At 36.6% G+C, this 12390-nt stretch overlaps 1 protein-coding gene across 1 annotated transcript in view; it reads left to right on the top strand.

The window, feature by feature from the left end:
- Window positions 1-12390, top strand: part of FGD6 (FYVE, RhoGEF and PH domain containing 6) — a 142580-nt gene that overhangs the window by 49072 nt on the left and 81118 nt on the right. The window contains exons 4-5 of the mRNA XM_049884083.1: window positions 7625-7692; window positions 7781-7811. Coding sequence (XP_049740040.1) covers window positions 7625-7692; window positions 7781-7811 — 99 coding nt within the window. The remainder of the gene's footprint in view (window positions 1-7624; window positions 7693-7780; window positions 7812-12390) is intronic.

The following is a 12390-nucleotide window of genomic DNA, read 5'->3' as shown; positions in this document are numbered from 1 at the left end:
ACAGGAGTGCTAATAATTCTTAACAATTATTTTAAAATTTTTATTTATTTTGTTATTGTTGAGAATATACGCAGCAAAGTGTACACCATTTCAAGTTTCTACACGCACCATTTAGTGACATTGATTACATTCTTCAAGTTGTGCAACCATTCTCTCCCTCCTTTTCTGAGTTGTTCCTCCTGCATTAAGATATATTCACCACCCTCTAAGGTTCCTATGTGATCTTTCAAGTTGCTGTTGTCACTTTTATCCCATATAGATAGTTCTTAAAAGAGCATAATGTTCAAGGCAGACATTTTTTTTTTTCTAGTAAAAAATGTCTGCCTTGAACATTATAGTTAAGCTAAACTACTGTTTCGTTTTAAGAAGACTTCAGGGGATATTTTTGGTTTAAGATTCAAAGATTATATCAGGGCAGCAGTTTTAGGTATTCATCTGACCTTCATTGCTCCAGGAAGTCTGGAGTCCATGAGAATTTGGAATTCTGTTTTGTATTTTCCTCCTTTTGATCAAGATTCTTCTAGAATCTTTGATCAGATTGTTCAGTAATGATAGTTGGGCAGCATCCGATTCTTCTGGCCTCATGGCAAAGGAGGCAATTGCCAATGGAGACAGTTAGCCACACATTCCATATCATTCTTTTGTTCTGAGACTCCTTCTTCCTCTGTTGTGGACCAATTGTTGTGCCTTGGATGGCCACTTGCAAGCTTTTAAGACTCCAGGTACTATGCAACAAAATAGAAGGTAGAACAGAAGCACTAAATAAGTTATTAGGTCGGTTAACAGGAATGTCCCATGAAACCATGACTCTAAACCTCCAAACCAAGGAACCAAATCCCATGAGGAATTTGGTTGTACATAAGCAGCCTCTGCAGCTACTTTTTTTTTTTTGTCATTGTTGGAAATATGTCCATCATACAACTTCTGCCAGTTCAACATTTTACTGGTGTACAACTTATTGATAGCAATTGCAATAAACAGTTGTCTAACCATAACCTTAATCAATGCAATATTTCCATCAATGTTGACCCTCCTTTCCCCCCCTTACCTGCCCTTGGTAACCGCTAATAAGCTTTGTTCTCTGTACATTTGCCTTTTCTTGTCTTTTTGTATAAGTGAGGTCATATAATATTTGTCCTTTTGTGATTGACTTATTTCTTCAAGCTCCATCCATATTTTAGCATGTATCAAGACTTTGTTTCTTCTACTGGCTGAGTAAGTATTCCACTGTATGAATGCACCACATTTTGTTTATCCAGTCATCGGTTTATGGGCATTTAGGTTGTTTCCACCTTTTGGCTGTTGTGGATAGTGATTCAGTGAACATTGGTGTACAAGTGTCTGTTTGAGTTTCTGCTTTCAGGTCTTTTGGGTATATACCTCGGAGTGGATTTGCTGGGTCGTATGGTAGTTTTAGTTTTTTGAGGAACCACCACACTGTTTTCCACAATAGCTACACCATTTTGCATTCCCACCAGCAAGGTTCCAATTTTCCAACATCGTTGTTTTCAGGTTTTTTTTTTTTAACTTTAGCCATCCTATGGGAGTGAAATGGTACCTCATTGTGGTTTTAATTTGCATCTCTTTGCTGGCTAATGGAGCTGAGCATCTTTTCATGTGTTTGGTAGCCATTTGAATGTCCCCTTTGGTGAAATGTCTGTTCATGTCCTTTGCCCATTTTATGATTGGGTTATGTGTCTTTTTGTTGTTAAGTTGAAGTTTTATATTTATTTTGGTTATTAGATTCTTGTTGGATATATGGTTTCCAAAGATATTCTCCCAGTCGGCAGATTGTTTTTTTTTTACTTTTCTGATAAAGCCTTTCGATAAACAAAAGTTTTTAATTTTCATGAGGTCCCTTTTATTTATTTTGTCTTTTGCTGTTTGTTCTTTTGTTATTATGTTACATAATCCATTGTTAAAAGATAGGCCTGACAGTGTTGCCCCTGCTTTTTTTTCTAAGAAATTTATTATTTTAATTTGCACATTTTGGCCCTTAATGCACTTTGAATTTGTTTTTGTGTATGGTGTGAGGTATGGAACCTGTTTCATTTTTATGCATATTGAAATCCAGTTTTCCCAGTACCATTTATTGAAAAGACTTTTCTTTCTCTGTTGAATGAACGTAGCACCCTTTGTTAAAAATCATTTGACCAAAGATATGGGGGTTTATTTCTGGACTCTTAATTCTGCTCCATTGATCTGTGTGTCTGTTGTTATATCAGCACCAGGGCGTATTGATTACTGTTGCTGTATGAGAAAAAACAAACCAATTGCCATCGAGTCAATTTCAACTCATAACGACTCTATAGTGTGTTTTAAAATTAGGAAGTGTGAGTCCTCCTACTTTGTTCTTCTCTTTCAACATTGTGTTAGCTGTTGACGGCTTCTTTCCATTCCATCCCATATAAAATTGAGGATTAGTTTTTCTATTTCTGTAAAGAAGGCTGTTGGAATTTTGATCAGGATTGCATGGAATCTGTAGATTGCTTTGGGTAATATTGATATCTTAACAATATTAAGTCTTCCAACCCATAAGCATGGATTAAGTTATTATTATTGGTTTATATGAAAATAAACATGGGAAACCTTCAGCACCTCAAAGCAAGTTTTATGTAACCTGTTTTAGGTTCCTAATGCTGCTGTAACACAAATACCACAAGTAGGTGGCCTTAAGAATAGAATTTTATTTTCTCACAGTTCAGGAGGCTAGACTTCCGAATTCATGGCCTTGGCCCTAGGGCAGGATCCTTGTTTCTCTCAACTTTTGTAGCCCCAGCATTCCTTGGCTTCTGAGTCTTCCCGTTTATGCTTGCTTCTGTATCTAACCTGCTCTTTTTAAAACTCAGAAATGATTAGGTTTAGGACATACCCTACACTGATATGCCTTCACTAGGATAACAGCAAAGACCCTATCCCAAATGTGATTATATCCACAGGCATAGGCCTTCAGATTCCAAAATCCTTGTTTCAGTCCCAGCTCTCCCCTTAGTAGTTGTAGGAACTTTGTCAAATAATTTAAAAAAGTCAACGAGTTCGTTTACACCAATTGACTTCCCAACCTTTTCTTTTTCAAATCCTTCTTTGTAAACTAGTTCATGTGGTATTATACCCTAATGAAAAATGGGATGGGGAAACAATGAGACTCATGAGAGACTTGTCTTTTAGAGGTTAATCATGCTGTCACCTCATCTTTGGAATAACTTAATGATAAATAGATGTTTTTCAAGTAGGCCTGGATGTTAATTTGTTTTATTTTGTTTTTGTAGAACTCTTGAGTAGGATAGCAGAGGCCTTTGAATAGTTCTATGAAAAAGTAATGGATAAATTTTACTGGAGTTTACTTGTAGTGAACAAATACGAAAAGAGAAGAACACAGTTAAGGAATTATAATGCTAGGCTATTATCAAGGGATGGAAACATAAAACTGGATTTCAGATCAAATGTTCTGCTTTGGAATTTGTTTGACTTATTTTACGACCTTGACATAGTAATTTCGTTTGTTCGTGGCTCAAATTTCAACTTCACGGCAGTGTACTTTTGGGAGATACTGTTCTTTAACAGGCAGTCCGCTTTGAAATGCGATAAAATTTAAGTAAGGATTCTCATTAACTCAAAAGTTGAGATGCCAAATATGGCTCCTCCCAAGGCCTTATCTTCGAGTGGGGTGTGTTTTTCCATCTTCAGATGACTTGGGTCAGAATCAGTCATTATTTTTACAAGCTGGAGATGATATAAAGATTTTTTTAAGTTATCTCTGACTTACTGTCTAGATTGAAAATAATTGTAATCATTGAATCATTTTCTAATAGTTAACTATTCATCTTTAACTCTAGTTTAAAAAGTAAGGTGGGTAATAGAATACATGGAAAAGAACTTAATTATCTAGCCGAATCCCCTGCTTTTGCATGGATGAAATATTTATGAGATTTTGGTTCATTTGAGTTTACATTTTCAGGTTACTCAACACAAACTTAAAAGCAGTGTGCTCAGGTCTTAGGTTCTGAGAAGGTGGCGACCACCTTTGTACACATTTGCTTATTCATGAATATTAGTTGCACAGTGGGCCAAGCTCTGTGCCACATGCAGAAGGATACGTAGGGAAATAAGATCGTAGACTAGAGGAAATTCATACTTAGTAAGCAAGGAAGTACAATCCATTGTGTTAAACCTTATAAAGATGACACAAATGAGAGAGTAATCTTATCCTTTGGAGGGCATGGGGAGAGAACATCAAGGCAATCTTCACAAGCTTTTCAAGCAGAAAACCTTTGAGTGCTGTCTTAAAGGATGAGTTGGAATATGAGAGGCAGAAAACTTTGGGGAGAGGGGAAGGTGGTGGGGGACAGTCAAAGCCCAAGGAAAGGCATGTGCAAAGGGGCAGGCATAAAAGAGCAGAGCACACTTGGGATTACAAAACCAAAACCAAACCCACTGCCATCGAGTCAATTCCAACTCATAGTGACCCTATAGGACAGAGTACAACTGCCCTATAGAGTTTCCAAGGAGCACCTGGCAGATTTGAACTGCCGACTTCTTGGTTAGCAGCCGTAGCACTTAACCAGTACGCAACCAGGGTTTCCAGGGATTGCAAGGTGGTTCCAGTTTGGCTGGAGTAGGGAGAACACAGTGTGGAGAAGGAAAGAGACTAGAGAAGGTGACCAGACACGTTGTGGAGTGCCATATACACATGGCAAATGAGAGTTTGGTTTTTGTTGCTCATAGGTGATAGGGAGCTACCAGTGGGGTTTAGGCAGAGGATTAACATGATGGTATTTTCATTTTAGAAATATTACTCTGGCAGCAGTGTGGAGAATGGATTGCAGTAGGGTGTGTCAAGGAAACCACTTAAGTTATTGCTGTCATAGGCAAGTCATAAGGAGGCAGTGTTGGAGGAGAGGAAAAGATCAATTAGCTTTAAAGAAATACTCGGCAAGACAAACTGACAGGACTTGACTCAGTTGTGATGATGGAAGCTGGCAGTAAAGACAAGATAGAGGAGTCTAGATTTCTGGCCTTGATGAGTGGGTACCTACAGCATCTAGCCTGCAGGCACTCCATGGCTTGTTTAAAGAGTGACCAAAGATCATCAAATGCTTTATTCTTTGTAAAGCTTTTCCTGAATTATACACTGTGGCCTGATTGTGATCTTTCTCTCTTTCAAGATGTCAGCCTGTTCCATAGTTGTCCTTATATATAGTTATTTGTATATTTGGTTTGCTCTCTTTATTTACTTGTTATTTATCTTTCATTTCCTCTTCTAACACCCACTTCTATGTCCCATCTCAGACCCACTGAATCAGACTTTCAAAAAGAGTTACCTGGGAATCTGAAAGTTAAGCTCTCTGGTGATTATAACGATCAGTAATGTTTTCAAACTCAGCTGTAAAACAATGAATCAACTGAAACTGAATCTGTTTTCTTCTACTAACCTTGTATTTCATCTCATTCACCCCCACGATGTCAACTACCATGTATGAGCCAATGGTTCTCAATATGGCAAAAAAAAAAAAAAGGGAAATTCTCCTTTACATTTACTATATCTCACTGCTTTGTGAGAATGAGGATGATTGCAATAATAAGATCTAAATTTTAACACGCTATAAGATCTTGAGGAATTCACTTCCAGTTTATTCCCTTGAATAACGCTAAGTAAATAAAAGGGTTTTAATAATATATGTAAAGTGTATAAGCAGACACACTTTTAAAAAATTATTATAATTTTCAGAAGGGCTTCAGCCACACTTAGCTTGTTACAGTTAAACTGCAGCTATTTTTACACCTTGGTTTTGACACTGAAATTTTGGAAGCAGATTAAAAAAAATTATTATTTTTTAAATAAAGAACTAAGATAGTCTTTGTCCCCACAAGTCGATGCTCAAGTAAGCAGCCTCACTAGGATCATTTGTGATTTCAATTTAGGAAGAAGACTACTTTAGAGAGGTCACTACCATTATTTTTTTTCCTGTGTCATTTCACTAATGACCGACTATTTAGACTGGCATGGTCACTTTTTATGCTTATTGTGACATTGTCCCAACTGTGCCCTGGGCAGCACAGAACAACTGTGCCCTGGTGTTGCCAACACCTGGTATTGCCAACACCTGCAGAGAGGCCTTTCTATAACCAGATCTGACACTTGTTTTCATAGAAATGTCAGAGCCTTTTCCTTTTAATGGCAGCAGTCATACTTTTCATGGAAGGTGAGAGATCTAAAATTTTATAATCGCTTATTCCTTATTTATTCTTATAAGGAATAAGCGATTATTCCTTATAAGAATAAAAGTGTTCAAATCTTCCTTCAGAATAGAAGTGGAAAGAAAATCTCTTTTTCTCCAATCCCCTGGAGCCAAAGCCAGATCTATCAGTTGTTGTTATCTGCTGTTGAGTCGGCCTCCAACAGCAGATGACCCCATGCACAGTGGCACAAAAAGTTGCCCAGCCCTACACCATACCCATGATTGGCTCCAGATTAGACTGTTGTGATCCATAAGGTTTTCACTGGCTGGTTTATGCAAGTAGGTCATTAGGCTTTTCTTCTAGTCCATCTTAGCCTGGAAGCTCTGCTGAAGCCTGTTCAGCATCATAGCAACATTCAAGCCTCCACTGGTGGATGGGTGGTAGCTGCACATGAGGTGCATTGGCTGGGAATTGTACCCAGGTCTTTCACTTGGAAGGCGAGAATTCTACCACTGAACCAGCACTGCCCCCAGATCTATCAGTATTTAAAAGAAAATAGCAACAACAACTATCACTCCCCTAAATTTTGAAACCTCTTCCTTCCAAATAAAAAAACCAAACCTGATGCTGTTGAGTTGATTCCAACTCATAGCGACTGTAGGAGAGAGTTGAACTGCCCCATAGGATTTCCAAGGAACGGCTGGTGGGTTCAAACTGCCAGCGTCTTTTTTAGCAGCCTGAGCTCTTAACCACTGTGCCACCAGTGCTCTTCCCTAGTCACCTTTATTTTATTTCAAATGTGCAATTTTTTGTCCTCACTAGGGCGTTTGATTTTCACACAAAGCAGTATACATTAAGAGGCTTTCATTGCAGTTCTTCAGAATAAAACTCCCTTGACTCTAGAAGCATATTTCTAAAATATATTTTAAGGAAATTAGCGGAGCCTGTGGCTTTAATATTGACTTATGTTTCGTATAGACTGTGAAGAGGAGCCTTTTTCAGACTACACTTAAGTTGTCTGACTTAGAATAGCTTTACTTACAGTGAAGTTCTCTTGTACCTCTTACTGCATATTCTTAAATTACGTGTTTGTACACAAAGTACTCAGGTTCACGTGGTATCTGTCTATAGGAGCCATTTCCTCTGTAGAGCGTGACTTTTCAGTTTTGAGCCACTGGTAGCTCCATCAAGCCTCTGGAGTTCCTTAGGGCCATCTGTCAGTCTAGCGCTGCTGATGGTGAGGCTTACTAATTGCTCTCACCTCCTTCTGTATCCTGGTTTATTCCTTGTCTCATTTTCACGTCTGCCATTTGAGATATTATATAGTATAAAGTGAGTGCTGATAGGAAACTTATAAGTCTCAGAGTTAGAACTTGTATCTCACTAGTTCAAAGCTGAACTACCTTTATGAGTTCACACCTTCTTAATGTCCTCTTGTTCACAGGGTGAAGATACTGGAATGAAATGTAAAGTTCATCATATTGCCAAGGAGATTATGAGCTCGGAGAAAGTGTAGGTATAGGGTTTTTAATTCAGAAGATTTTTTTCACCCATTGGTTCATTTAAAAAACATTTCTTTCATTGCTGTTTTTTTTTACAGGTTTGTGGATGTGTTAAAACTTTTGCATATTGTAAGTATGAGTGAATATTTTCTTCAAGTCTAAGACTATCTCCTTTTACATCTTTTTCTACCCCAGAAAGTTTTCAGCATAACTAATTTAAACGAATCCCAGCATATACATGCATGTGATTTCTAATTCATGTTTGTTTTTTTAGTTTCACTTACAAGTGTAAATATAGAAATTTTCTAAAATGTATGTTTCTCATGTGTGTGCAGATATACCTGAATGCTTTCTGAAAATATGGAGCCTTTATATCTGCATCTCCAAAATCTTCAAACTTTCTCTCTTTGTAATAAAGAGTTTTTAATGTGATATTATTTCCTCTTGGCCATTTGCAGAAGATATCCTATCAGTAGAATTTTGTAGTAGCAATGAATAAAGATTGTCATGATGATTGTTCAAAACTATTCTCCCCCTATGTGAATAAGCTCCCAGAAACAGATACTTAAAATAGACATTTTTTACAACTTTTAAAGTTCTGTTTTGCATTTTTATAGCCATCAGCTTGAATGGACCTGTTGAGAAACAATTATGTTTAGTACATATTCACTTTTGTCATGCATTCCTTTATACCTGCAAATTTTTACAAGTTTCATTAAGCATTGGTAGTTAAAATGTTTTTACTGTTACTTTATGCCAATTATATTTTGGCAAGATATTCAGACTTAAGAAAGGTGTAAAGTAGAGGAAACAATGAAGAGAGAAATTGAAATGAAAATTCATTTTGATGGTGTAATTATTAACATCATCTTAAACTTAATTGCTGAGAAATGGTAGAGTTGCAAAATATACACCCATTTATGGCTCTGTAAAGAGTGTCATTATTTTCAGTTTTTTTTCCAAATAGATATATATGAACATGAATTGCGAGGTATACTTTGGATGATTCAAGTTCAGCAGTGATTCCTTTGTGCTCTATACTTGGTCCAGTGGAAGAATGCAGGCCTAATTCTTGTGTGAAAAATCTCCAGCTTTGGAAGCATTTTCTGAAAACGTTGTTAATATTTCTGATACATTTGAGAAATTATTGCCCTGTGAGTAGTTCCTCGTAACTTTTGACTGTTGTTAAGTTCTTTTTTATAATGAGTTAAAAAACCCCGATACTATAGCATTTGGTCCCCAGTACTTTAAATGACAGAGTTTAGGCCGTTTAAAGTAATTTAATGAAAGGTAGAACATTAAAAGTATTTAATTTGTTGAGTTTTAAGTTTGTCGTTTAGAAACTTTTCAAAATAAACTCCATGTACCTTTGCACTTGTGCCCTGAACATGGCTATATTATAAATAATTGGAAGAAAGAAAAAAAAAAAAAAAAAACCAATTTCTGAAAACCTCAGACCATATTTCTAGGACAAGCAAGTTGCGTACCAATCTTTTCTGACAGACATGTTTAAGTAGAAGTAGAAACTTCCCAAGAAAATTTTAACCATCTGTAAATTAATTGCTAAGTTCTTAGAGGGGGAAAAAAATGGACTTTGGAGTCAGGAAGACTTGCATTTGAACCTCAGTTTACTATTTCAGCAAATCCTGAATGGAACACATGTTGAGGATATAGTTATGAACAGAGTTTCTGCTCTCATGATGCTTATATTCTAGTTCACTGCTTCTTGAATTATTGTGCTGAAGGACTGGATTTTTTTTTTTTCTTTTTCCCCTTTTAATCTGTGGTGGACCAGTACTTTTGTAAAATACAATAAAAATGTCATGGCCGTGTCAAATCAATATAAAAGTTTATGATCCTTATTCTCACTTTTTGACTCATGCCTTGTAGACCAATAACAAACAAAATATGCAGGTCACTTCCAGTCTGGATCACACTTTGAGAAGCATTGCTTTAGTGGATTCTTTTTTTTTTTTTTACCAGCTGTGTGAATTTCAGAAAATAGTTTAACCTTTTAAATCTTGTTTTTCTCATCTGTAAAGTGGGGTTATTAATATCCCTCTTTCAGGAATACAGTATATGAAAGAGTCTAGTACTGCACATGACATATTGTAGGCTCTCAAGTTACTTTTCCTTTATCCTCTTCTTCCACTTCCCTTGTAAAGCGTCAATGAGTGGGAAATAGTCATTCTGCTATTAGAAGGCAGTAGACTTTTTATGATTCTGCCCTTTCAAATGTCTTTTTTGTTTCTCTAATAAATTTTTGTTTTAATGAAGAAAGTTCTGATTCCAGTAGGTAGGGAGACAGTTATGATTTACCACTTTATTCGTTATTTTAAAATCTGTATCCCATTCACACCTCTATATTTTGGGAACAAATCATAAAAGCTATAATGAGTAGGCAGTCAGACCAAAGTATTTCCCATATCATCTCTAGGTCTGATGGAGCTGATAGATTCTCTTGGCCTCTTCCCAACTGCTGTGGAACAGAGCAAACCATTCTCAAACCATCCTGACCTGTACATTTTCAAAACCTTCACCTTTAATGTAGGAGTGAGAGTAGATCATCTGCCAAACTCTTAGAGCCCAGCTCTAATGGGTGTCTTAACGAGAGTACATCAGCCAGGTTCTGAGCCATTACTAGTTATGGTATTCACCTGGGGTAATGTGGATGAAGCCAAAGGATCTCCTTGTTTCTCTCCTCCATTCTCACTACCTTATTAAAGCTCACATTTACTCTTCTACCAAAGGTACCCCATGAAGGCAGCAGATGGATAGCTTTAATTATGAGCACTACTACTATCTGATTTCATCTAAATGAATTGACCTCAGTGTTATATAATAGACTATTACTGCTTTTAAATATATAAATTAACAGGATTTAGATAATCCAGTGGGCTTTTTTTTTTTTTAATCAACCAGGTGTCCAAGTGGCTTGCATTGTTTCAGTTATTTACAATTATATTCATGATTTCCCATGAATATAAGAGACCCTAGAACAGCACTGTCTAATAGAACTTTCTGTGATGATAGAAATGTTCAATATTTGCACTGTCTGATATAGTAGCCATATTGTTAAAATTTAAATATGCTGTTGTGGCACGCTAACACTTCTTTGTTTGGTAATAGGTAAAATATCTCATAGGAAATGTCTTCAATCTAAATTTAAGTATGAATTTTTATCATGTAAGCAGTTACTACATTGGGAGGACTTACACGTGGATGGAGGGAGGGCAACACAGTTTAAAATATACACAAGATTCTAAGAACCAGCCTGCTCAATTGAGGATCTTGATTCATTATCTGATGTTGATAGGAAAACGTTGAGCCCATAGAGGCAATAGCAAGACTTTACAAGTAATGTTTTATGGGTCACATGCTTTGTGTTATTTACCGTAAGCACCTGGATTTTGATGTAGGTTTTTTTTTTTTTAGCTTTTTTCTTACCATTTTATTTGGTGTGGATTTTTAAAAAATACATATTGACTCTAAATTAATACGTTATTGAGTCCAAAGAGAAAGGAGATTCTTAGAAGTCAGTCCTTCCTTCCCTTTTAGTAAATAGTAGCAGCATTCACATAACTGCCAGTCACAACACTAGAACTCGTTCTTCATTACTGCCTCTCATCCACCTCTCCATCAGCAAACCTGCTGATTCTGCTCCCTTTTTGCTGCCACCAACCGAGTCTAGAATATTATCATCTCTTATTCCAAATACTGTACCAGCTGCCTGTTTCCATTTTTGCGCCCTTTCCAATCTTCTTCTTTTATAGTTTTAAGAGTGATTTTCTTAGAATATATATTATAGCGTGTCACTGCTCTACTGAAAACCGTTTAATGATTCCTGCTGCATAAAGAATAGAATCCAAGCTATTTACCAAGGCCTATGAGTAGGGTGGCCATATATCCCAGTCGGCCTTTGACAGCCTTGGTTATTGCCTTGGCATGATGTTATTAATAGACTTCCCTCCACTCTCAGGATGATCCAGTTTGGACAGTAAGCTGTGGTCCTCTGCTTATGAGGTGCTTTGTGATTTGGCCTCTGGTAATAAGATGAGACATTGGAGAGAGAGGTGCTCTCCCACTTTTTTACACTCTTCTGGCCACACTGGCTTCTTTTCAGTTTTTAGTTCAGTGCCAAGTTTATGCCTGCCCACAGCTTTTGCCAGTGTGATTTCCTGGAATGTCCATTCTTGCTTTATTTTCCTCAAAGCTAGTCCTTGCCTTTCCTTCTGTTTAGGATAACTTAGCTATTCTATTCTCTTAACTTCCCTGTGTTTGTTTTCTTCTTAGTGTTTAATATATTTTATATATTTGTCTGTTTACTTCTTATTTTTTTGTCTCCTCCACTGAAAATGTAAGCTTAGTGAGGGCTAGGATCATATATCTCAGAAGCCTACAACAGTTCCTGTCGAATGGTAGTCACTTAGTGAATATTTGTTGAATAAATGAATATGACTATTTAGTTAATAGTTAAGAATTCTGCCTCTGCCATTAACTTCATACCTTTGGACAAATTAGTCAAGCTTTGGTTTCTTCTTCTGGAAAATAGGGATAATAATTACAATGCTAATAATATCACATAAAGTTGGTAGGATGGTTAAATGAGATTATGCAAGGTAAATGGTAAGCACTTAATTAGTCTTCATTGAAGGCTAAGAGGAATGGGCCTTCCATATGAAGTGCTGTATTTATAAATTATTTATAT

This window comes from Elephas maximus, chromosome 4 (genome assembly GCF_024166365.1).
Source record: "Elephas maximus indicus isolate mEleMax1 chromosome 4, mEleMax1 primary haplotype, whole genome shotgun sequence".
In the NCBI taxonomy this organism is placed as follows: domain Eukaryota; kingdom Metazoa; phylum Chordata; class Mammalia; order Proboscidea; family Elephantidae; genus Elephas; species Elephas maximus.
The sequence above is the reverse complement of the archived record's forward strand: the minus strand, read 5'-3'. Positions and strand labels throughout refer to the sequence as shown.